This window comes from Pseudochaenichthys georgianus, chromosome 19 (genome assembly GCF_902827115.2).
Source record: "Pseudochaenichthys georgianus chromosome 19, fPseGeo1.2, whole genome shotgun sequence".
Lineage (NCBI taxonomy): Eukaryota > Metazoa > Chordata > Actinopteri > Perciformes > Channichthyidae > Pseudochaenichthys > Pseudochaenichthys georgianus.
Genome location: NC_047521.1, coordinates 14,163,014 through 14,190,745, shown reverse-complemented (window position 1 = coordinate 14,190,745; position 27,732 = coordinate 14,163,014). Strand labels below are relative to the sequence as shown.

Below are 27,732 nucleotides of genomic sequence, written 5' to 3'. Positions count from 1 at the left end.
GAGGAGGAGATAGAGTAATGTAGCGGTGGGTGACACAAGCAGAAACAGAGTGACAGCTGAGGTGAGTCATGTCTATTTTTATTCAACCGCATGTCTATGTGGAAAAAAGCTAAACTGACATGTTATACATCTCTTGTTTCATATCTACATATCGGAAATCAAGACTACTGTAAAAGGCTTCCCTTCTTCGTGGCAGCAGTGCTCCTCGCCCGATGAGAAACTACAGAAAACAAAACACACACTGCTGCAGATTGCAACTAAAAAAAGGCACACAGAATCATAAAACACAGCTCCTTAAAATGTATATAACAGAGGGGGAATAACATTAGCAATAGCTCCTTCAAATCTCCTCATAAAGCACCTTTTCTGATATGTTTACGTTGGATGGCAACAGCTACATTGGGATGTTTTGCAGATTGGGAAGTTATGAATAAAATCCACACCTTTTATACCCAATACGTTTCTATAATGTCACTTCATCTGTGCTTCCTTTCCATCCTTTTCACATCTTTGGCTCATCTCTCTAACAACAGTTTTATCGTTTCACATCCTCTATTCTTCTTTTTATGTTAAAACTTAATTCTTCATCATTCAATACAATATTTACAGAACTTTGCTTCAGTTTCACCTAGCATCTACTTCTGTTATTTCAATCTGCTGTTCTCCATTTTTTGTTGTTATACTTTTCTCTGGTTGCCACACTACATTGACTTTGCTAAAAAAGAAAAAAATGTTCCCTCTAGCTACAGCATTGCCGAAAAAAAAGTAAACACGATTAAATGTGTGCGACAAAATGTCTACATGGGTGGCTAATCCAAACAGATCTGGTGATAAAACGTGGCTGGCCGCAGCACTGAATAACAATGTCACAAAACAAAAAATGCATCCACTTATTTAGAACATGTGGCTAGATGTTCTCAAAGAGCCATGGTTTATTATGTGCAGTCCAGAGTCTGTTTAGTGCATAGTGAATCCAGGGCGCCAGACACTAGGCTGCAGACCCATGTTTGAAGTGCTGAACCTGGGCCTGGGGACTCTGTTAGGTAGATTGCTGCAGGGTGCTGGCCGAGAGGAACCATTGGGGCCAATTGGACTCAAATCTGGTGCACTTTTAAACTGCCTGTTGGCCTGCGCAGAGTTGGAGGGTGGAAGGTGGCAGAAAGTAGGTACTTGATTTGGAGCAGGAGCAGCTGAGAAGTTGGGAAGTTGAGGAAGTGGAGCTGTAGGGGCAGGGGGAGGTGGGGGAGACAAAGGGGAGGTGGCCCACTGAGGTTGGTAAGGTTGGCATTGAGGTTGATAGGGTTGGTAGGGGACTGGGCCAGCAATGGGTGGAGGAGAGGTGACATCAGATCGCCACATCGGCTCTCCGAGTGTCGTAGCTGATCGAGGTACAATCACTTTGAGAGCAGGCCCTGTGGATGTTGGCGGAGGAGTGGAAAAGCGCTTCACCTCATATACTCGTGCTGTCTTCTGAGGACCCTTAGTCATTCCTCCCTGCTTCTGATAGTTGGAGGTGTCCTGGGGAACCCCACCGCCATAGCTGAACAAGGAAGAGTTGAGCTGGTAGGGTTGGTGGCTCATAATGTCGATAGACTTGAGACCCTTTTTCTGTCCTTTAGATCCAGCCACCCCAGACTTTGTGACCTCAGGCTTCTTCTGGGCCTTCAGAGGGCAGGAGGGAGACAGAAGGGGGTTGTAGCTGATGGGAGGTGGAGCACGGATGTTGGAGGAGTACTTCCAGGTGGAAGGAAGAGAAGGTGTTGGTGAGGGCTCCCTCATCTGGGCAGGGGAGTAAGGCACTGCAGCAACAGAGGGAGATCGCCCCACAACGTACCGGTCCATCCTGCTCTGCCTGCGGGCAAACAGCTCACCTCCCTTACCCGCTAGCTGTGGCACCTGAGGGGCTTGGGGTTTGGGGGCTACAGGGGGTGGCTTGGTTCTTCGCTGAGCTTGCATGAAGTTGCAGGCCTCTGCCCCCAGCCTCAGCCAGTCCTCCTCTGGCCCTGACTCATGTCCGGCCTCCCCACTGGGGGTAGCTGTAGGTTCAACACCAGGAGCTCTCCCAAAATGAACATCCATGTTCTGGACCATCGACAGCAGGTCTGGGTTTGGAGATACATCTCTGTTCTGGATTGCACAGAACATTGGCTTCTTGTTGCTGCTGCGACGATGGGCATCATGCAAGATGCCGGTGCGAGCGGCAGGGACTGCGATGCGCTCCTCTCGTGACGCCAGAGAATCAGAGGAAGGAGCTTGCAGAGGTGATACAGTTGCCATGGCAGCATGGGGGCCAGGATTTGCAGAGCCTGTCATGTTGACGTAGGGGTGGACAGGTGGATATTGAGAAGGTTGGGTTGGAGGAGTAGGAGGAGGAGGGGTAGGCTGGGCATGGAAGGAGACTTGAGTCAGATCAGGGTGATGTGGTTGGGAGATGGGAGGGGCAGAGATGTATCTGGAGGAAGGTGGATAAGTAGGAGCAGCAGAAGAAGTATATGGCTGTGGAGCCGGAGGGGAGAAAGGTTGAGCAGGTGGTGGATAAAACAGGGTACTCTGAGCTGTGGAAGGAGAGAACGGGGCGGAGGGGTAACCATTCGCTGTGGGCTGAGGGTTAAATGTGGGTGGGTTTGTGGCAGGCTGGGAGAAGTGTGGAGAAGAAAGAGAGGAGGGAGGAGGGTTAACAGATGGGGGACTGTGGATGTTGTTGTTTCTTGCAGGGATGTACAGAGAAGTGCTAGAAACCGCTCTCCTTGGATCAGGTCCTTGTGCAATCCGAGTAGGTTGGAGGTTTACCATGGAGACGGCTGCCACCGGTTTGGTTGTCATGGCGGCAACTGTGGGTTTGGGTTGAGGAGGGCGGAACATCACAGAGGTTACAGATGGACGAGAAGAGGAAGGGCCTGGGGTGAAGGGGCGCGCAGTGCGGTTCAGGACATTTGGATTCAGGTGTTGGTCTGATTCTGTCATTGTGCTTGGACTGAGATTAGGGTTAGGACAAGGGTTAGGGTTGCCATGTTGCCCATTTTGGCTTTGAAAGGGCGTCTGAGATGGGCTCAGAATGACACTAGCCCGACTAACAGCTACTGACCCCCCATTGGTCATAGCCACAGATGGAGGACACATGTGTGCAGCGTGGTTACTGATTGGCTGCTTGGTAATGCCGCTCTCCAGCCTTGCACCGTGATAGGCTGAGCTCTCCAACCCTGAGACCTCCAACCCTGGGTTTTGATTGACAGATGTCACACGTTCTGGAGTATAATAGGCGGAGATGTCCAGCCCTTGTCTGTGATTGGCTGTTGGCGTGGTTGGAGTTGTCGGTGTGGTTGATGGGCAGGCAGAGCTCTTCCTGTCCAGCAGGTCTAGATAACCAGTGTCCCAGGTAGGGTCAAATGCTGAGAATCCCTCTTCATCAACTTCAGAGCCACTCAGTATGGAGCTTCCTCCTTCTTCCTCTGTCTCCCCTCCCGTGTCTCCTTCTGTATCCCCTCCTCTATCTCCCTCAGCTTTTCCAAAGCAGGTCAACGTGTATTTCTTGGCCCTTTGCCGGCGTTTCTTGAACATAAGCACCCCTTTCGAGTTGGGGTTGGGAGCATCAGTCAGCAAAGAGGCAATAGAGCGACATTTGGTGCGAGCTTCTTTCACCTGTTTCTCCACCACACTCTCGCCTCGGTGCAACTCTGAAAGACAGGAAGAGGAAAGAGATTAAAGGTATTGAGGGAAAGAAGAAACAAAGGAGGGATTTTTGAAAACGAATAACAAAGAAGATGCAACAAACAACAGTGTGATTGTCGTCACTGACCACAACAGAGGCTGATTTACACGATAATGATACAGTGAGGATTACCGGTGACGGACAGGAGTGTGTGTGTGCTGTGGATTTGGAACAAAGAATTCCTGCTGCTCTCAAGAGTTTAGTGACACACCCCTGTGCTTGTACTTGCATGAGTGTATGTGTGTGCACAGGTGTGTATCTCTGCTTAGTCCAAGGCTATTTGAGACTTTAGGCCTTCTTGGCTATTAATGCACCCTCGGTGGGTTAGGGCGTTCATAAAGTCAAGTTTACATAACCACACAAACACACACACACATCACACAACACACACACACACACACACACACACACACACACACACACACACTATGTAACTTGATATTTCAGTTGAAAAGCTGTAAAGTAGCCTATATATATCTGTAACAAAGACTTGATATAACAAGGTTCAAAGCAGTTATCAGAGTTGAACTGGAAGCAAAACAAATCTTAGTTTATCATTTTGGCATTTGGTAATCAGCACTAACCAAAAACAAGTTGCGTGGCTGGTGAGGGTGTTATTCTTTTTGTAGGTATTTGGTCATACACCACAGTATATGGTTTCACCCATTCATAGCACTAGATGAAAGATCAAGAGATCAACAAAAAGCAATTCATCCATAGGGCAAAATGAATAAAGACCATATGTCATGATAATCAATTATTTCAAAAGCATTTCGCCCAAGAACCGAAATGGCATCCCATTCATCCAGTATTTGTTGAGATATCTAATTCCCGACTTACTGTATGTGGTTGACTCATCAAACCAACCGACAGGCGGACCAACTTTGCTACCCCTCGAGCCATGTTGCCAAACATAGCTAAAGATCATTTGTAATTTATTTAATTAATTATGAATTATGACCCACAATAAGCAACACAACTTCATCAAGTATCATTACTGGTTGACACATCAGCTTATATTTATTTTCGTTACAATGTAACACCACAAAATAAGATTTACCATCCGAAGTAAAGATTAAAGGTCAACCTTCAAAGGTGCTAACAGAGCATGATAATTAGCAATTCCTCTTCATTTTGAAACATGGCAATTTATTGCAAACAAATGACCTCTAATGTGAGTGAGTCTACATGTACATGTAGAGTTCATATGGGTCTTACCTGCGTACACGGTGTGTGGGATTCTGTGTCCAACTAGGTCTGAATCTGAAGCAGATATGAGGTCCCTCATCTCACAAATGTGAGCGTGTGTGTATCATTAAAGTCCCTCAGGTCCTCCCACACACACCCTCACAGACTCCAGTTCTGCTCTGAATCTCTGTCTTCACGCTCTTCCCTCAGGGCACAGCCCATGTAAAGACCTTTGTCTGAGTCCAGTAACCCAAATCAACACATGATGTCAACCCACTATTCCTGTCTGTCTGACAGGCATCAAACACCTGTCCTGTCTCACACAAACACACACACCTACACACACATACACGGGAACACAAAGACAGGAAGACCCCTCACCAGAGGATATTTAGACAGCAGTGTCATTCAGCGTGTGTGTATCAATGTGTTTGTGTGTGTTTATTAGTTCATAAAGCTAATTATAGTTTATAGAGGATGGAGAGAGCTTGGTCATAACTCTTACTGATGTGCCGTTCTCTGCTGCTGACACTTCACACATAACAAATACTGCTGTGTGTGTGTGTGTGTGTGTGTGTGTGTGTGTGTGTGTGTGTGTGTGTGTGTGTGTGTGTGTGTGTGTGTGTGTGTGTGTGTGTGTGTGTGTGTGTGTGTGTGTGTGTGTGTGTAACGTGAGAAAGGGCAGGTCCCTGAACACCAGAATCGGTCATCAGTTGTCCTAGAGTAAAGCCCTAACCTAAGTCTTTCAGCCTGTTGTACCGGATGATAGATCCCTCATTATACTGCAACATTCGCTCATCTATAATCTCAACTCGGTCAGTGCATAGCTATTCAGTTTGATCAGCTGCAATGTCCTGGTATAATGATACGGTAACCAGACTAGGATGATTCAATTTTGGAGATTAAAGGAATAGTTCGACATTATGGGAATTATTCTACTTCTATACGCTTATTGGCGAGATATTTCTCTGAATATTCCTTCACAAACTGCAAATTGTCTTTTTTATACTTTGGTTTTTGTATGTATGAGATAAAACATAATTAATGAGCTATAGAGGTGTTTATAGTTAGATTTTGTTACCATTGGACACAGCCAAGCTAGCTGTTCCTCCCTGTTTCCAATATTGATGCTAAACTAGGCTAAATCCCTCAATCTTATGATTGTTCTCATCTTACTTTCAGTAAGACGTGTGTTTCCCCAATTGTCAAAGCATTCCTTTGAAATACATCTCTTCAGCACAGTAGGAATTATGTGGGGCTGCAACAGACAAATGATTTCCTTCATCGCAGTGGCGGTTCTAGAACATTTTACATGGGGGGGGGAAGGGGAGGCAAGAGGTCATGCCAGGGTGGCATAGGAGGGCGGACAGTACGTGGTATTTTATACTGTATATAACCTATTTATTGTTAATTCATGCCCTAACACAAGTGTTCTTAATGCACAAGAGAAACAAGGTGTTCAGACAAACAATCGGGTGCCCTTTGAGTCCCCCAAGCTTACCTCAACCATTTTAAATGAAAGGAAACTACAAAATGTATTTTAAAGCAATGAATTAATGGAACAGGTTGTTTTGCATTACAATGTAAAATTAAATATATATTTTGTTTTAAAAAAAATTGGTTGTCTTAGACAGACATATTTGCATATCCTCACTAAGCATTATTACATATTAATTTAATATTAAACAAATCAAAATGGCCAATTATCCCAAAATGTTGCTGCTAATATAATCATATGCTTGTCAACTTTAACTGATCAAAAATCAATTCTGAAAAAATACTTGAATTATCTATGAAATTGCAATATTGTCCCTCAGTTTGTTTCAACCCTGTCACGCCATACCATTTACCCTCCTATTAAAATAATGGATCAGTCCATGTGTGATCTGCATTGAGGGAATTACATCACAAAAGTGTCAGTTTCTTCTCTTACCTATATTTCAGTTTTTGTATTTTCAGATTAAGATTGACAAACTCAACATTTCAACTATGTTGTATGAATTAATAATAGTAAATAATTAATAGTTTTGCAAAATATTACAATTTTGTAATGTCCTTGACTTCCATGTGGTGCCATATATTAGCTAAACAAGGTCTCATGCCTACTTTTTGTCAAAAACTTCAACCCTGTTACATTTTTTCAAGGAAATTCCTAGTAGGCCTAATTATTTATATGTTGTGCCTGAGGTGGGAAAATGTAAGTAGTCCACTACCAGATGTTATGACCAAACATTTTGGTTTCATTTTTCAAAGATGTAAAGACCCAAAAAGCACCCGATTCAGAGAATACTCAGAATTCTGCATACTGTAAGTACTTAATTATAATTAAGTACACAAATGACATCACCCATCTCTTCAGAGAGCTACAGGTGACCTGTGCAGCAACATATTTCAATCAATATTTGTCAATACTAAGAGCTGCTAGATTGAGCTGCTGTAATGGAATATGTAAGGAGAATAAGAACATACCATGTGGTCCAGCTGGAGTTTCATCTGCCTCCTGATCCCTGCCTCTGGCCCTCTTTCTGATACTTCATCTTTATTCCTCACATATATTTCTTCATCTCCTCCTCTTCCTCCTGGTCTCTTCATCTCCTCCTATTCCTCCTGCTCTGACCCTCCTGGTCTCTTCATCTCTCTTTTCCTTTTCCTCTTTCTGTTCGTCCTGATCACTTCTCATGTCTTTTTGTTGTTGTTGAATCACTCCGATACGGCCTGCACGAGTCTACTTGTGAAAAGCACTGGTACAAATTCTTGTATAACTTTACACGTTAGGGCCATGTAGCCTAGCTAATATGTAGCATATCATAAATATAACATTAGAAAGTATTGATCAAGCGCACACGGGCAGCTGTGTTTGGATCCAGTTTTTACGGTAAAGGATGTATCCTGGTTTCATTGATCTGGCCTCATGGCTGTGATGTGTAGTTTACGTGGATTTAATAGTAGGCTACCGCGTAGTTTAGCAAAGTGGTCGATCTCCCAGCTAACGCTGTCTGCGTAGTATTTTGTAACGTAACGCCCCAAACAGCGCCCGTCTGTTAAACGCTATCGATTCAAACGGCAGTGTTTTATTAATATTTAGTTTCAAGCTCTCGTCCTTAGTAAAAACAAAACTAGTGGAAAGGGAAATTCTCCCAGGGGAAGCTGATCCATAGGTACTGGGACAGCTCGCTCCCTCTCTGCAGCGGTGTGAGCCGCGGTCTGTGTGAACGCCACTCCGCAGTTTAATGCAGGGCCGTAGCTGCGTTTTTAACGGGCCTAAAATGATATTTAAAATGATTCAATTTTAACTAATGTAATGCTTGTTTTGTTGCTTGAGAAGCTTGTGGAAATAGTGTAGGTTTGTTTTAGTACAGTTTTAGGGAAACAAAAGTTAGGGGGGCAGCTGGGGGGGCAAGGCTCTTCAGTGGGGGGGCAGCTGCCCCCCCTTGCCCCCCCGTAGATCCGCCCCTGCTTCATCGATTGTCTAGTGGTTTCCGATTGTTTTGCTTAAATATAAAGCATCATGTACTTTGGACCAGGGGTTCCCAACCCCCGGTCCGCGGAGGTGTTACTGCCGGACCGCGAAATAGCTGTGAGTTTATCGTAATATTTGCAGAATTATAAATATATAAAAATATTTTATCAAAACAAAATTCCATTTTTTTTCCGTACCTGAACCAGTCATATTATTTCATCCGAAACATACAAAATATATCAAAATTGGTTAGCATAAAGTTTCTCGTGCGCAGAGAAAGTTACCGGTGCGCCAATAGGAAGTGGTGCACACAGGAGACAACCGTTTCATCGCAGACCGTTATGTGTATGTGGGGAAATGGCAGTGCATACATTATTTGAGATATATTTCGAACTCGGACTTCATTTTAAGGACATTGCGGCCAGGGGTGTAGGGTTATTTTTTTATTTGTAAAACCTCCTTCACTTCATGAAATGGCTGCAGCATCAGGAGGCAGCCTCTGAGAAGTGCAGCACCAGCGCGTACACACCGCCTTCACTGTGTTCCCCACTGCAGGGTGCTACGTTTCAACCACACACACCTCTACACATACACACACACACACACACACACACACACACACACGCACACACACACACACACACACACACACACACACACACACACACACACACACACACACACACACACACACACACACACACACACACACACACACACACACACACACACACACACACACACACACACACACACATTGAACGGCCCGGTGTGTGTGTGTGTGTGTGTGTGTGTGTGTGTGTGTGTGTGTGTGTGTGTGTGTGTGTCCAACAACGGCATTTGTTTTCAAATTACCATGAACAGTAATTTAGACACATCTGGCCAACTCCATAAATATGTGGGTGTTCCCAAAAGAAGTTTAATCTTAATCTCGATGTAGTGCTAAATGCTGTCGGAGTTCACCGGAACGAACGCCCCGGTATGACGTTATTATGGCTGGCAAACAAGCCCATGGGTCTCACTGACATTTCAGTTATATCAATATGTGTACAGTGGTCCTAATTTGTTTTAATTGTATCCTGGTTTTAAACTTTGTTAATATGTTTTGGATGCATATTGTTCTATTATTTGTTCAGGCTGTTACACAATTGTCCTATGTTGCCACCTTCTGGTGAGTAATTAAAATCAGTGAAAATTGACAACCGGTCCGCGAATTTCTTTTAATGTATCTGCCGGTCCTTGGCACAATAAAGGTTGGGAACCCCTGCTTTAGACTTGTACTGCCATTAGAGAGTGAGATTAGATATGACACCGTTTGGAAGCAGGGAGAGATAAAACTACAGTATTTTGTATTGGAACAAAAACGAATGAAACAGTATGAAAAACAAACGTAACATATCTTGTACTTTTATCTCAGGATATAGTTCCCTATCCTTTTTCACAACATTAGCCACCATTTTTAATTTTGGCCAAAAAACTAAATATATTTAACTAACAATAACATAAAGGAGAGAACGGCAGTTTAGTTTTGGCATTTCTCTAGGTACTGTATATGACTTTGATTGACTAATCAATCAATCAAATGTTTAAAGCACTAGCATCATACTCACTGATTCATAGTCCACTTTGCACACGTACCATACACCGCACATACACACACATTGATGCCAACACACCCAACATATTCAGCTGTTTGGGCTGTAAGTCAAAGTTGTGTCCAGTCTGTTGATCAGAAGCTTCAATACCTATAAATACAGCGAGTGAGGCAAATGCTCTGAATACTGACAGAAGAGATGGACTTCGGTTTGAAGGGACAGAGGGGGGAGGAAGGGGGAAATGGGGGGAAATGGGGGAGGTGGAATACCTCTGCAGGTGTCTGGTATATCTCACCCTATAACCACCAGCCTGTAAATGTAACTGGAGGCTTGGGTTGAAATAACCACTAGAGGGAGGTCTAGCTATCGATGAGCTTCACAATGACACAGCTGATGCCTTTAAAGACACCAGGGAATCTTTGGAATTTCAATGAAAAAAAAGGCAAAACTAAAAATAGTCTAGCTGCATCACCATGAGAAACTAAAATGACTTCTGTTTTAAGTTAATAGCTGGTTTACTATTCTCCAACTTGATTGAAAACAGTAAGTAAAATAAGCATTGAAATAATATCTCACTGTGGAGCCGCAAGCCACTTATACCAATTTATTATTTTATTACAGTTATTTAGAAAATAATGAATTTGTATGCATAGAATTCAAATAAACATGATTTCCTGAATAACTGTAATAAATAAATGTAACCATCAGATCACGGTTACCTCTGACATATCGGAATGATCTTGTAGGTTTTTTCAAAATTAGGACAATTTTGTCCATAAACCCTTTTATTTAGTTCCTCAAACAATTTAAATTCTAAACAAAGATGGACATGTCATTATGTTTTTCAGATGTGGTCTCTCAGCAGCCTCAGCAATCAGGTGGTATTGATGCTTAAATTGCTACAAAAACACTGATTAGAACCTGTTTCGTAATTGCATGTGCATGAAGGCTGGCATATGTATGAATTTACTACCATGAATAGAACAAACACATGTTTTAACAACTTTGTTTGTATGGTTTACTTTTCTCCCATTATGCATATGCACTGTATATGACTTTCCCTTTTTTTATTTTCCCTTGTTAACCACTTTGTGATCTCTGGATTATTTAGTTTTGTCTGAAGATAATACTCACTAGCTTGCCGTGCTTTTTCCTTGTAGGTGGTGGAGAGCTCGTCGCTGACCGGGGTCTGCTGGGGTCCCACCATGGGCACCAGGTATTTCCCAGAGCCCGACATCAGGGCCTCTTTTGCCCGCTCAGGAGACACGAGCGGTGGGCAGGTCAGCGCAAAGCAGACCCCTGCCTCCTGGAACCCACTGTCCACCTCTCCCTCCGCCTCCATCAGGCCCTGATCAGGGGTCGGAGTGTGAGGGGTGTGTGCTGGAGTGGTCCACTCGGTCTGGGGGGGCTGGTAGATGAGCTCTCTGCGAGGAGCACCAGGGAGAGACAGAGCGTCCCACTGTCCCTGCATGTAAGCTCCTCCATCTGTGGCGCTCTCATACCTCCGAGGAAAGACAAAACACAACAGATTATAACACTGCAGTGCTAGATATCCTCTTTAGCAATTGTGGACAGTAACAAAGTACATTTACATATACAAGTACAATTCCCACATATTGTGGCACTATGAGCATTTCCATTTTGCATTTTCTTTGTACTTCTACTTAATACATTTCAGAAGGACATTTTCTTTTTACTCCACTACGTTAAAAAAAGTCTCTCTCAAACTGGCTCCACATTGGCAAACATTAAAATACTCTTACATGTGATAAAAAAATATGATATAAAAGCACTTTAAAAGTAGTCATTCTGCATAATATGTAACATTTATAATTCAGGACTTTTATTTGTTATAGAATATATGAAGACTATGGTATTTCTAGTTCTAGTTTCTAGCCTATGTAAAAAAGTTTGCCCTCACTACTTTTTTAGAAATAGATCAGTTATTATGTGACAGCTTTTTTTGAAAGACTGACAAAATAAACCTTTTTAGTCTCTGTCCCTTACCCACTCATCTCTGAGGTCTCCTCTTCTTCGTGGTTGTCATAGCGCGCAGGTGAGCGTGCGTGAGGAGGGGTGCGGCGTTGACGACGGTGTGTGAGAGACTGTGTGTCTGCATCACTGTCCGTCTCTCCGTAGTAAGCCTCGCTGTCCGGAGGGGAAGTGATGCCCTTGTATAGCCCGGTGGGGGAGAGGATGGAGGGACAATGGTCGGGCAACGCTCCCACGGGGGGAGACAGGACCCTGACGGAGGAGTGAGAGACAGAAGGTGCCCTGGGGACATCGAGTTTTGAAAATGAAAAACACACATCAGTTTGCTTGTTACAGCTTCATTTCAAAAAGACTGATTTAAGTACAGTGTGGGGGACCATGTTCTGACCTTTTGACCCTGAGGTAGAGCATAGCAAGCTCTGTGTCTATGAGGGTCATGGCCTGAGAGTGACTGAGCCCGGCACACGTATGGTCGCCAATAGCAACCAGCTCGTCATGCTCCTTCAGGCCAGCTTTGCACGCTTTGCTGCGCCGGCGTACCTGAGAAAAGACAGGGATCAATAACATGTTCATACTGGTAGCTGAAGAAAACTGCTGTGAATATACACATTTATAAATGGTCTACTTTCCCATCTGACCTTCACCTTCCAATACTTATTAGCATTTATATTATTTATGACACTGATGTCTACAAGTTGTGTCCAAAGGGTTTTCCAGTTGAAGATATCTACTATTTCCCAAGAAATAAACGCTTAGAATAAAGGAAGAATGACATAATTTATTGTGGCCTGATGTTATTTATTATCTTGTTTTTCTTGCAAGCCCTGTGGGAGCACAACCCCAATATTAGGAACCTCTGTTTTGTTGTTTTAAGTTTCACAAAATGTCCCACAAAACGTATTGTGAATCACTTTAGTGCTAACTCCTATATTTTAACCGAAGCTTCTCAATATGATGTATTTTTACTTGAAATAATACTTTGCTTCTGTTGTTGTCAGGAACAGTTTAAAACTTAAGCCTGAATGATGAATATGTTGTGATATACATCACAGCAACAAATAAAGCTTTTTTCACATACATATTATTTTTTTAAGTGACTTTAAACATAGTGTCTTAGCAGCTTCCAACTACTAGTGATGGGGTCATATATGAATGAAATGACATTTTACAGTTATTTGAACTAATCATTCACACAGAGATTTGATGGAAGTGGAAGGACTCAGGATTACATTTTGGTATTGCAGATTATATATTATTTCGGATTTGCACCTTGTTGTTATCTTAGAGTTTATATTTGCACTTTAAGATTCATATTGACAGATTTGATTAAAGTTGTGGAGTTGTTTGCTCTTGATGCCAGCCCACTGTAAAAATACCCTCATCAAAGTGCACCTGCCACACTTTTTTGAACATTTACTAAATATAAAGAGAGAAAGTTTTTCTAAGCTTCAAAATAATGTAACTTAGACTTCTAAATGTAAACTCTTCTGAAATTGAGGTGGAACACTTTCCAAGGAATTTACGATGGATAATGTTTTATCTTATGTTATCCTAAAAGAAAATGATAATAAAAGATTTTTAGGGCTTTAAATCCTTTCAGTGGCAGTCATGCATATTTGTTACTTTAATGTTCTCCCTGTAAAAGTCCTACAGATTGACCTAAAGCTCCAATGTTTTTCACCCACAGCCATCCTTGCCCCTTGTATCAGAATAACTTCTGAAGTCATGCAGCTGTTCCTGGAGGTCGCTAAGAGATGATGTCATAGGATCTTTCAGGAAGTATGTCTGCGGGCGGTGGGTGATAAATAGGAAGGAAAGTATTCTTGTCCACCAGATTGCAGTTTCCTCTATTAGAAGAAGATAAAGCCTTTCAACCCCTCACATTTTCATACTAATAATACATACGGCTTATCTGCAAAAATGGAAAGTGTGTTCCCGCACCTACTTGGACTCTATTTGCCTTTATCAGTATCTCTTGACCCATTAATCACATAGCTGGCTCATAGAGCCTATAAGACAAGCTGCATCTTGTACTTTCCCACTCATACAAATGTACACACACACACACACACACACACACACACACACACACACACACACACACACACACACACACACACACACACACACACACACACACACACACACACACACACACACACACACACACACACACACACACACACACACACTTGAAAGAGGGGGTTTTAACAGCTGGTCTCCACCGGGAGATGCCTGTCATTCGCCATATGTTCCCCACAAACTCAAAATAAAACCTGGCAGGAATATCAACAGATAAGAAAGAGAGGCGCTAATGTGATGGAAAACTGAAAATAAAACTAACAATTGCACCAATATTGGGCCAATACTGACTTACAAATAAAACTACATAATACAGGAAATGTTTCAATGTTGGGCTCTGTGTGTGAACAAATGGCCCTTTTCTATTCTCAGCTTCCAACCCCTCTTAAAATAAGCAATTCTGATCCTCTAGTTTGTGCTTCATTCCCAAAATGGCTTATCTGAGGTATGCCCAACCACACACACCCACACAGACAGGTCACATATACACCAACACAATGAAGCACACACTGATCAAACTCATATCAAAGGTGACCTTATCTGCCTTAAAATCCTTTATAAAGAGAGGCTTATTGTGCCAAAGCCACTCCTCCTCCATTTTGAATCAAAAGCTATGACAGCTCATAAGTGACCGGCCAACTTTTTGTAACGTCAGTGTGAGTGAGGTCGCATTCCTCCTCTCCAGAATAGATGTTCTTATTAGAGACTACATACTGGACTGTCAACAAACATAAACACAGACACAAAAAGCTTTTGGAAAAACCAAACTGGAAAAAAGAAGAATTTTCCTGGGGGCTTTAAGTTGGATTATTATATCTAATAAATATGTGACGATGACAGATCTGAAACAAGTTCATTATTGACTGGGTGTGTGTGTTCACAGTAGACACTGATAGTCTCTGATACTGCGTGATCGCATTAGGATGCAGTGATGAGTCCTTCCACTTTCAAATCAGTGTGTTCACGCTTTTACCCACAAACCCAACAGAATCACAAGAGTGTATTAAATTGGCTTTGACCAAAAGATCATGAGAACATTTGAGAATATGATAATTTTTCTGTCGCAGCGAGATGATAATTTTTTCAACAGTTCAATGTTCCTGAGTAACACTTACTTTCAAAGCATTTTAATGACTCATCAAACTAATCCCTCTCCATTTTACAGATGCTCTCCATAATACGGTACATTTTGCCTTTTAAAAATGAGCTAAAAACAAACAAGAAAAACATTTACTGACTAAAATGTGTGTGAAAGAACTAGATGATTACACTGACAAGATTTCTTAGTTTTTTTACACCCGAAAAAAAATATGAAGGCACCAAAATAAAGCCCAGTGGGACACCAATTAAATGAGCTACGAGTTCATTTATTCAGATGTTATGTTGACGATAAAGTTTCTAACCAACGCGTGGATTACAAACCACAAGACCAAGACAAGGCCTCAGACCGCAATTAACAGCTGCAGTCTCCATTAAACCTGTCTACTCATGTTACCACCTTGGCAACAAGTCTTTTCTGCCTCATAATGTACGCACAAACTGTACCTTAGCCACCTGAAGAGGTTTCTGCTGCTCCGCTCCACCCTGCAGCCTGAAGCCCCACGGGGAGCCTCCAGCGAGGGACACCACAATCTCCTCAGCTACCATCCCAGCTCACAGCCTGCTGTGTGTGTGTATGATGGTGAATAAGTTGTTCTCCCCTTCCTCAGTTCCTCACACTCCTCAAGTATCAATGAGTGAGGTCTTTCTCTCGATCCTCTCTGTGACCACGGCAAATCTCTCCACCCACGGGGAGACAGAGGGAGGCTGGCCTTCATCTGCTACACTGGAATGCTGTGTCGGAGGGTGGGCGCTCAGGAGGGTGAGAAGGGGCAATAGTGTGTGTGTGTGTGTGTGTGTGTGTGTGTGTGTGTGTGTGTGTGTGTGTGTGTGTGTGTGTGTGTGTGTGTGTGTGTGTGTGTGTGTGTGTGTGTGTGTGTGTGTGTGTGTGTGTGCTCATCCTCTCTCACATTCAACACTTGCCATGTCACTCTCAGGCACTCTGCACAGGATGGGATGCTTGCTGATAAACTCTCCCAAAATAACCACCACCCCTCCCTCTTTGACCCTCAGCTCAGCCGATCAGGTCAGCGGCTGCAGCTCGAACATTTGTCTTCCTTAAAGCACAGGGGGGGTGGTGGGGAGAAAATATTTTAGGAATTTCAGTTGTTTTTTATTTATCTATTGGCATCAGTGTTACTAGAGAGAGCTAACCTTTTAAGTTGTGTGTTGTTCCTTCAGCTGTCCCAAAATGTCATAAAAAAGTTCAGTCAATGGAGGAAAGTTATATCTTGGCAAGCTTTTCTGCTGCGATAGGAAAAACAATGAATTCTGGCCCTCAGGATTCTGTTCATCAGCTTCATCACCTCTGATCATGCCAATTAAAGGCAGAGGATTGCAGAGTCTAGCCAGCCAAAATGACTTGGCCCATGTGCAGCTTAATTGTGTTAATCTAATGAAATTCGTACAGGTTTGTGATGAATGGCGCCGTAAAATAATTCCAAATTGCACTGTAAAACCTGACAAGTTAATAGAACTCAAACGTTTTGTTGAAACTGATTACATCGAATTTTTTTAGTACCTTAATACCCTGGGCCTCATGTTCCCCTCATCCTGGCTTTGGATTCGCCGCTAGTTTAGCAGCGCAGGCGTCTTCGTATGCTTTTAACACACCATCATAGCGATGGCGATGTTTCAGGTGACTAATCAGGTTGGAAGTATTATAGCTCGTTGCCTTTTTCCCTCCTCGTGGAACTTCTGCATTGCATTTCTTATTACAAATAGCAAGCGAACTATCTAACTCTGAAACTTTGAAATAGTCCCATACTACCGACGACATGTTTGTTTACTGTCCTGGCTTCAAGGCCGCACCCCATTTACGTCACAGCCAGGTATGAGTTAGGGAGCGCTGGATTTGTGAAAAACTCCCCTCTTCCTAAACCAAATACCACAGTACTGGCAAAACGTGAGGAGCCGAGTGAAAAACAAGCGCCCCTCATCCCAATCCACCCACACCGCAGTATATTTTTCTTTTTTTTTACCCAATAAATATATTGTATATTATCGGGGCTATTAATACTTTTATCGGGTTTATCGGGATGACGTCATAATTCCTAATATCGGGCCGATAATTATCGTGCACCACTACTTTTTTTACATTATTTTAATAGCAACATTCATTCATCTGTTGTCATCTTATAACTTATTTATCTTAACAGCTATCACTGTAAAAAAAAAAAAGGATTTAATTTCATCTTACTATACAATATTTATCTTTACATTTTGTTCTTGCATTCATCTGATTATATTTACGTGTATATAGATTTCTGCCTGTACTCATTTATTATTCTTAATTTAATTTGGAATCGATTTTATGTCTTATATAACTATGTTGCATCGTTGGAGGAGCTCGGGACAGAAGATTTGCATTGCCATTCCTACACTGTAGCCTATGTGCATATGACATAAATCCTTTGAATCTGAATCTTGGAAACACGTAATTGTTGAATGGATTAACTGCATAGTTAACATGTTGGCCCTCTATTGTCTTTTATAATGCACTCTTCAATTTAAAACATCATTATTCAAAAGAAAGTTGAATATCTACAGACCTCAAAAAGTTATTTTATGTGTTTTTGTTTATTATTTTTATTAGGGAAGGAGATGCCTGAAAAACACTGCAGTGCCCACCATTTTCTATTTCACCAATGGCAAAGAACAACAGCCTAGACAGAAAAGCAGGGTGAGTAGCAATGACGAGGTAAGTGACACTCCTAGTTGGACTGTTAATAGCAATGAGGAGGAGGTTGCAGATGTAGACCATGGTAGTGGTGAAAACAGTCTTGCTGCTGATCAGAGCAATATCATTATGATACAAGACACACCTGAAGAAGCCTTTGTTGTTCAAAATGTCGAGTATAATGACATTCCAACAGTCAATGCTTGTGAGGATGTTGGTTTGGGTAGCAGCAGTCAACAAACAAAACAAATTGTAAAACAGGCAGACTCCGCCTCTGTTCACTCTTACACCATTACAACACAGCTGGCTAGCAGCTCTCTGAGTGATCACTGCTACATTATTTCTGAGTCTCCAAAAACACTGAAAAGGAAACATTCCCACGTTGAGGTTAAGCTATGCGCAGCTCGCAAAAAACTGAGGTTGAAGGCCCAGCAGACAAGGAGACTGACGGCACGAGTTTCTTCCTTGGCAGGTGTTGTAAAAGTACTTCAGAAGAAACTCCTTATTTCAACTGACTGTGCCTCTCTTCTTGATGGTCTTGATGAGGTTCCCAGAGATGTCTTTGAGAGAATACAAAAAAAGAAGAAGTCAGTGTTTTCTGAAAACATGAAGCAATTTGCCACCATATTGCACTTCTACTCTCCAAAGGCCTATGACTATGTCAGAGAGAAGTTTCACTTGTCTTTGCCTCATCCTCAGACCATTCGAAAATGGTACAGTAGCATTTCGGCAGATCCTGGATTTACTGTTGCTGCATTCACAGCTTTAAAAATTCATGTTGCTGAAAGAAAAGAAGCAGGGAAAGACACAGTTTGCTCATTAATGATGGATGAAATGTACATCCATAAGCAAACTGAGTTTGGGGGGGACCAAATTCATGGGTATGTTGACATTGGCTCTGGAGAAATTGAAAATGTGATTGCAACCCAAGCATTGGTCCTTATGGTTGTTGCAATCAACGAGTCTTGGAAGATCCCCATTGCTTACTTCCTCATAAACAGCATGACTGGAACCGAGAGAGCAAACCTCATCCGAGAGAGCCTTGTTAGGCTTCATGCAATTGGAGTAAGGGTTATCTCTTTGACATGTGATGGACCCTCCCAAAACATTGCCATGATAAGGGAGCTTGGTGCCAAATTGGACATTTTTTACATGAGATAATTTTTTCTCCATCCTGAGGATCACACACAAAAGATCTATGTGATCCTTGATCCATGTCATATGCTCAAGCTTCTTAGAAATGTCTTCTCAACAGTTGGGGTTCTGGTAAGAGAAGATGGCCAGCAGATAATGTGGAAGTACTTCGAGGAGCTCCACAAGCTGCAGGAGAAGGAGAGCTTGCGTCTTGGCAACAAACTAAAAATGGCCCACATCCAGTGGAGAAATCAGAAAATGAAGGTCAATCTTGCAGCCCAACTATTTAGCAGCAGTGTGGCAGATGCCCTTGAATATTCAGAAAAGGAGCTTAAGTATCCTCAGTTTACTGGAAGTGCAGCCACAGTTCAGTTCCTGCGCACAATTGATGCAGCCTTTGACGTCCTTAGCAGCCGAAACCCACTCGGAAGAGGACACAAAGCACCCATCAAGCCAGCAACTAAACACCGTGCCATAGGTATTCTAGAAGAAGCTGAGTCCCTTCTCCGTGGGCTTAAAATGAAAGGAAAGGACAACAAACTTGTTCCTTTACATGCCACACAGAAGAAAACACCCATCTGTGGTTTCATTGCTTGTGGGAGAAGACAACCCCAATGTCAGGCAGTTCCGAGGGGCATACAAGCATCTCCTTGTAAGGCACCAGGTGAAAAAAGGCACAGGTAACTGTCTTCTTCGTGACAACACAACCATCCTTGACTCAACACCGGCAAATATCAACATGGCACTAGTGTTGCACGGTGTACCGATACTTGAAAGGTACCGCGATACCCTGCCGTTAAAAACGGTACGATTCCTCCGTTTCATTAGTATCGGTACTTTAAGAATGACGGGGAAAAGTACTCCCGTGAAAAAACGCCGTTTAATAAGAGCCGTGTGTGTTCAGCGCTCTGCTTCCACTCCCTGCAGCCGTGCCTGCAGTCCCGCTCCTCTCAAGCACCCTCTCTCTTGCACGCGGCCACGCGCTAGCTGCCAGAGCATGTGAGAAAACGAGAAGCATGGCTGCAAGTGGGAGTGTAACTGCCGCTGCGCCTCGGCTTGTTGACAAAAAAGACGCCAGAAGTCTGTGAACGGGCCGTTCAGGTGTTCAGAGCAGAGCTCCCTGTCGGAGCAGCAGAGCGTGATGTGCACTGAAAAGTTTTTCTGTCGCAATATTATCGTTGAGCAAACTTAACTAGCAAACTAGCATCACTATCTGCTAACGTTAGCTTTCGTTTTCTATTAGTTTTTTTCATAGGCTATAAACGGAGGTGGTATAAGTATATATCTTGTACTTGAGTAAAAGTAGAAGTACCCAGGTCTTGTACTTGAGTTAAAGTAGAAGTACCAGAATGTAGGAACAATCCTGCAATCAAAATGTTCCTCAAATAAAAGTACAAAAGTATTATCATCAAAATATAGTTAAAGTAGCGACAGTAAAAGTAGAAGTGCTCAGGTCTTGTACTAGAAGCACCAGAGTGTAGGAATACTCTGTTACAGTAAAAGTACTGCATTCAAAATGTTCCTCAAGTAAAAGTATTAAAGTAGCGACAGTAAAAGTAGTCATTGTGCAGATTGGTCCATTTCAGAATAATATATATGATATGTTTTATAATGATTGATCATGAAAGTGTTCTCAAAGCTGGTAAATGTGCAGCTAGTTTGAATGACTTTGTAGACTGCAGGGTAGCTGGTGGATTTACTCCAGGTGGAACTAAAGTCTGATTTAACACTTGATTATATTTCACATCATTCATCCAGATCTGTGAAGTAACTAAAGGGATTAAATACATGTAGTGGAGGAAAAGTACACCATTATTTCTGAACTGTAGTGGATTAGAAGTGCAAAGTAGCAAAAGAAACATTGAAATACTTAAATAAAGTACAAGTATCTCAAAATTGTACTTGAGTTTATGAATTTAGTTACTTTACACCAGTGGCTATAAAGATAGAAAGACTAAGCCTTGCACAGAGGCATGAAAATACATTTTCAAAATGCTCAACAGTGCTGCCAAAATGTTAAACTCACTGCTACACAATTAAAATAAATGCTTTTATATATATTTATATTAGATGTGACTCTTTGGCGTTTCTGTTCTTAGTAACACTGCTGCTTTAGTTGTTCTGACTGCTAAAATCATCTGTTATTCCTAATTTTAAAGCCGATATTCCGTGTTTCCCTTTTTTTAAGAAAAGTATCGAAAAAGAATCGGAATCGCAATTCTTGACTTGGTATCGGTATCGAAACCAAAATGTTGGTATCGTGACAACACTACATGGCACGCAGGTTGGGTATTGAGCCGGTGGAAGAGATTGTGACTGAGGATGACACCCTTGCTAACCTTCCTGATGTTAACCATCTATCTGAGTACAAAGAAGCAGCGATCTCATACATCGCAGGCTTCATTGTCAAAAAGATAGAACAGAAGGTCACCTGCATGCCTTGCTCACATGCACTGACATCAGCTGACTCTGTGCATCCATTTGTAACTTTGAAGAACAGAGGTGGCCTACAGAAACCATCACCAGGCATCACTTCAGTGTGTCAAGTTACCGAAAGATGTTTTCAGTGGCTTCTAAATGCCAATGAGGGAAAGGCTCCACAGGGAAGAGGAACAACAGCGGCAATTGTCCACCAGGTGCTTTCTGAGTGTTCTGAGAAAAATCTCTTCCCACAGCTGCACAATCACATGTTTGACATGTGTGTTGAAGCTAACCATGTCCATGTTCTGGTAAAGATGGCTTCTGCCTTGTACTGCAAAGTCAGATTAAATCATATAGCAAGGCGGCAGACGGATAAGATTAAAGAAGGCAAAGTAGTCCGTAGAAAATTGACCAAATTAATCAATTTTTACGGAGACTAAAAAAAAAGTTGTTGGCCATTTCTGTGTTTTGCAGGTGTACGTTTATTATCTGTGTTTGTCAAAAATTGTGTATGCATATTTGTAAATATATGTATATATCTATATCATATATATTAAGTTATTGGTTTGTGTTTTACGTGTCATGGCCAATTAATACCTTTTTTGTAATTTACGGACCTAGAACAAGGAACATGGCTAGTGGCAAGCCTTACTCTCTTTGGAAAACATTGTATATGTTGCTTGGAGCCCACATGAAAGGGGCCTGAGTAACTTTCAATGTCTGCTGATAAATATGCTGGGTATTTCCAACGTATTTGTGGCACTGCAGTGTGGGTATTGTGTGAACCTGATTATTAGTTGGAGTCTGCATGAACGGGGCCCAACTGTTTATTATCTGTGTTTGTCTATACTTGTGTGTACATATTTGTAAATATCTGTAAATATAATTATACATCTATATAATATATATTAAATGATTGGTTTGTTGTTTGCAGTGTTTATTGTGATTATCAGTTTGAGTCTGCATGAACGGGGCCCAACTGTTTATTATCTGTGTTTGCTATACTTGTGTGTAAATATCTGTAAATATAATTATACATCTATATAATATATATTAAATTATTGGTTTGTTGTTTGCAGTGTTTATTGCGATTATCAGTTGGAGTGTGCATGAACAGGGCCCAACTGTAAAATACTCTCAAAAATCCAAGCCGGGATGCTACTCAAAGACATAACCATCGGAATGTATCATACTAAATTGTTCAAAGAGCCTTAACATATTGCCTACCTCAACTGTTCAGTATATCTTAGAGTTTGCATGAATCCATGAATCCATATTCATGTTTTTGTAGATAGTTTCATAAGTTGTGTGTCAAAGTTAAACAACTGTTCACTGCCAAACGAGTAAGCATATGGAAAACTGTTCAATATGTTTTAGAGTCTGCATGAATGGGGCCTAATCTCATATTGATTTGTTAAACATATGCTTATTCAAATATTCATTTGTATGCTATGGTTTCTTGATGTGTTTGTCCAAGTTAAGGATCAGTTCAATGCAAATAAAAAAAAAAATATATATCTATAAAATGTAAAACTTTTATAAAAAACATATTTCTTTCTTCGATTGCTGTTTTGACGAAGGCTAAGTAACTTTTGGCATGTGATATTATATATTTTCTGATATAGGTCATTTATAACTGTAAAAACATAATTTTGGAATGTATCAGTGTTCTTTTGTTCATCAAATTCACGTTCCTATTACATTTTTATCGAACATTTATCTCAGCTCTATCTTTCAAGACTTTGACAACTGCCTTAACCTGTTTTTTCTTCTTGACCCTTCTGCACTAATTTTTAGCATTGTGTGCAGACTTTGTTGTGTGTGTTTGTCTCATTTTTATTTTTTGTTTGTCCATGTCCTGTGTCCATGCTTTTCAGTTTATTTTGCATTTTTGTCCCGTCTTATATGTTCCCATTCCTGACCTGCACCTTGTCGTGGTGAGTGGGCTTTAGACGGGTCATACTGAATAGTTTGTGCACACATTTTTAACATGTGATCTTTCTTTCATGTAGGACGCTTGAGGGAAGTTGCAACGCCTCGGCCAATGTGATGTCTTCTCCACGTGAAAGAGATTGAAGGCATAACTTATAACTTGAGACAATTTTCCAAAAGTTATGACTTTTATTGGCTTAGGCAGTAATGGATTACATCTAACACGAATCAAGATCGTATAGAAAAAAAGGAAAGTGTAATCCTTAGTTACATAGGAAAATATGTAATCAGATTAGTTTTACTTTTTTTAATAATAGGGAAACTCAGGATTACAATCTTATTCAAAACCTAAAAAGAGCTGTTTGTTGTAAAATGATCAAATTGTATCTCTTCTCTGGAAGCGGTACTGTTCTGTAGGCTAATACTTTAATTGTGAATCTATACACCTACTGCCTGAATCTGCTTTATGGTATTATATTATACATTTAAGTAAAAAATTATTAATATTAATATTTCTTCTCTCCTGTGTTTATTTGCATTGCATTTGATATTGAGGTAATCCAAAAGAAAAATAAAGTCATCACGTTACATTACTTTTATATCTTGATACTCACATTAAGTTACTGGCTGTGTTTTTGGCAAGTAGCCCTCCCAACCCTGTACATAAGTTATATCGTTTTAATTACTGATACAGTTGTTGCACATCTTTAATTTATTTTCTAGTGTACTTAAGTCATAAAATGATTCGAAACCTTTACTTTTCATAAAATGCAAGATGTAACTTTCAATGTGTCTTGTGCATTTATCACATTTTCAATGTGAAATAGAACTGATTAAATAAAGAGTAAAAGCACAATCTTAAATGTTGACATTTATCATTTGCCTATGCTTATTGTTAATGTAGTGGTGTTATAAACAAAATGTTGTCGTAAAGGAAATTAAGATGTTTTTTATTTGTTGACAAAAGATTTAAAGTTGATGCTCGCAACATGTGGGAACATTTATGGAGAAAAATGTTTCTATTGTAAAACAAATATTTATCTGCATACTGAACAATTTCGAAACTCTCTAAAAGGTATTATCTTGTGACGTTACAACCCTGTAGGGATTGTGGGTATTGCACTTCATAATTACATTCTATGGTATGCTTATGACATATTTGATGCCAAAATACATGGGATTAGGGGAGACCTTCTTTTTGTTTGCATTGTCACTGATAAATGACAGGGTAGTATTCATTGTCAAGATTTTGTGTTTTTAAACTTGGGACTCTTTTCAGACTGCTACGGCTTGGGAAAAGATTTGAGCCTTAATGTGTAATGTTTTCTGTATTGTATGGTAAGCTTATCCTTTCATTTGATAGTCCCATTTGGAAGTGATAGCTAACATTTTCAGTAAGCAGTAGACAAAAGAAGTGAAAATATGAATGTAATTTATTTTCAATATTTACATAAATACAGAATTATTTTAACAAATAAAATAACAAAAAACATCATAACAAATACAAAATAAAAGGTTTGACAGACAGCCATGCCCAGCATGGGCCTGGAGAGCTACAGAGAACAAAAGTAGCCATAACACTGTTAACAAACTTCCGGGCCTTGTCAATTTTGACAGGATTTGCACCAGCCCTCCACCGGCGCCTCTGGTTGATCTGGGAGAGCATGATCTTCATGCCAGGGTGCCTATGGTGAAATTGGTGCAGGTCCTCCTTCATCTGGTTCAGCAACTGAACACTGGGCACATCCCCCAAGTCATTGCCGCCACAGTGGATGAGGAGGACATCCGGGACTGCTCTTCCTCGCAGGGAGTAGGAAAAGAAAGGGAGGACACCTCTCCAGCGCAGTCCACCCCAACCGAACCAGCACACCCTCAGGTCGAGGCCAAGGTTGCTGCCGATGGTCTCTGTAGCTCTCTGGGCTCCACGCCGGACATAGCTGTCTCCGATTATCCATACATTCACTATGGGAGGAAAATAAATGAGAGTAACAAATGCTTCAGATAATGAGGAATATCAAATTAAGTATAAAGGGTTGCTCATTTTGTTCCTTTGACAATAACATACAAAATAACTATGAAATCACACCTGTATGGTTAAAAGTAACAAGAGAGCAAAACCTCAAAAAACAGATTAACAGCACACAGTTTATATATATATATATATATATATATATATATTTATATACCGTGTGCTGTTTATCTACAATTGTGCACACATGTATATATATATATGGTATGTTTGTGTGTAATGTCAACCATCTGAAGTCATGTAAAGTAAGCCAGGACCATCAATTTACAGGTTGTGCAGTTTGGCGTGGAGGAGGTTGCCATCTTCTTTTTTCTTAATGCTGAAAGAAATAAAAATGGTTTAATCAATATAAAAGCACATTTCTTTTTCTAAAGTCATATTTCATTAATTAAATTTAATTCACGCAACACTGGCCATATCTCTGCTAGTTTACAAAGTTTAGTTACAAATGACATTTATATTTGAAAAACGGTGAAGCACTTAAAAAACAATTGTATAGTGTAGGTTCAAGAACATTTAAATCAAAAGGACAAGTTTTGTAAAGTTACAGGGTATCTTACCTTCAGAATATGCCGGGAACGAGGAGCAGTGACCGCAAGCTGCGTTGTTAGCATAGACTGTGTTGTTAGCATAGGTTGTTAGCTTAATACTGAGAGCATGTTAGCTTAGCTTCTTAGCCTGAGCTAGGTCTGGAACGTCACGCTTGTTGGCAGAAGGTCCCGCCTCTTTGCCCTTATTTGGAGCAGGCGGGAGTAAGACTCTGACGTCACTGTCGAGCCGTTAGTAGCCGCCTCCGCCTACTAAGGGCTTCACGGCAACTCTGCAGAATCCTATGGGTGACGTCACGTACCCTACGTCCATTTATATATACAGTCTATGGTCTGGGCATGTTTTATTAACTTAGAGGCATAGAGGATTTACGTTAATTTTATCCACTAACGTTGTGCCACAACCGTGCGTTCTGCATATTTTGTAAAAGCAAGCTAACTTGAAATACTAGACTATTCATTTTACAATGGGTTTCAATGGTAATTGTAGTGGATGAAATGAACGTAAATCCTATATGCCTCTAAGTTAATAAAATATGACCATACATGCATGCAGTAACAAAAGACAAGAACATTTTCCAGAGAACTTTTACAACACAAACGTTCCACTTTGAGATATAACTTAAAGCAATATAAAATACTGTCTTACAGGTTTAAATCATTTTTCAAGTGAGGCAGATATTAAATCTAGGCTAGCTAACAAGAGCTCAAATCAAACTAACACACCATGCGACACAAAGAGCATTAGATGCAGAAATTAATAACAAATCATTTAAATACTGTGTTATCCAGAGTAGCGCGGTCAAATTCCGGCAGTGAGACTCGAGAGCACGTGGGCAAACTTCTGGAAGTTTGAGTGATTTCATCCGAGAGGAGCTATAATGGCGGACTCAAATGAACGAACGCATGGGTGAGAGCAGTGAGGCACATCGGGGGCGGAGCACATACGTGATGACGTCAGACAGATTCAGTAAAAACATTTGAGTACAATCTCCAATATGACCCAAAGTGGATGAATACTGTATACACAATATTACAAATCAGTTCATAGTCATCAGAACATTTGCGGTGAAATAACTTTTATAAATGTTTGGGTTAAATCAACCCATATTCTTCAAGAAGCTTATACTGCTCGGTCTTACAGTGATGGACCTGATTGCAAGAAGAGCTGGGCCCAAATTTGTCCCATTAGGTGGTTCAGTTTGCACCCCAAAATGTAGCCAAATGGCAGCCAGATATTGGCCTGGGATGATTTTAAGTTGTTGGTGAAGCTAGGCCAATTTCAGATGGCCTCATCTTGTCACATTATAATTATTTGATAGATGACTGGAAGGATTAGCTATACTTGCTATGTGTGTCAATGGCAAACAGGTGTAAACCCACACGACGCTGGTATTGTTTGCACCTTGGGAGTATGGGTGTATTTTATTATGGCAAAATGTACTGCTTGAGACACCTACAGCAGGAACTGAAACCTTTTTGAATACTTTGCTAGGTTTTTATATTTCTGTCTCTCTGTGGACAGATGTTGTCACTTAGCATTGCAGCCGCAGTCACACAACTTTACTTGAGTAAATGTATTTAATTATGTCTAATCACTGAAATATAATAGCCCTGTCGATTAATTACATTTGTTTGCTCAGCTTTATTATCCTTGTTCCCATCTGTTACGTCTATTTCTGAGCAATGTAAACACCAGGGGTCAAATTCCTTATAAGCTACACATACACATAGCCTACTTGCCACTGAAGGAGATTCTAATGACCTTCACACAAGCTAGACAATAACACGTCGAACTCATACTTACTTTTATTTTAAACACCTGAGTTCATAGAAAAGCTTCCTTACAGTTATTCACCAGAGC

General features: G+C 41.1%; 1 protein-coding gene and 1 long non-coding RNA gene across 3 annotated transcripts; one reads left to right on the top strand and one right to left on the bottom strand.

Annotated features, from left to right (window-relative positions):
- Positions 1-61: 61 nt before the first annotated feature.
- On the bottom strand, positions 62-15,788 carry LOC117464443 (synaptopodin 2-like protein). Its single transcript, XM_034106873.2, has 5 exons — positions 15,572-15,788; positions 12,333-12,484; positions 11,960-12,226; positions 11,087-11,454; positions 62-3,674 (listed from the first exon to the last, which is right to left on the bottom strand). The coding sequence occupies exons 1-5, from the start codon at positions 15,671-15,673 to the stop codon at positions 958-960; spliced, it is 3,606 nt and encodes a 1,201-aa protein (XP_033962764.1). The 5' UTR covers positions 15,674-15,788; the 3' UTR covers positions 62-957.
- A 17-nt stretch (positions 15,789-15,805) lies between these two features.
- On the top strand, positions 15,806-23,749 carry LOC139435848 (uncharacterized). Of its 2 annotated transcripts, XR_011645063.1 has the most exons (4): positions 15,806-15,887; positions 17,721-17,807; positions 21,127-21,222; positions 23,372-23,749. It is a non-coding gene; the product is annotated as an uncharacterized lncRNA (long non-coding RNA). The 2 variants fall into 2 exon arrangements; XR_011645062.1 differs by lacking the exon at positions 23,372-23,749 and having other exon boundaries at positions 21,127-21,486.
- The last annotated feature ends 3,983 nt before the right edge of the window (positions 23,750-27,732 follow it).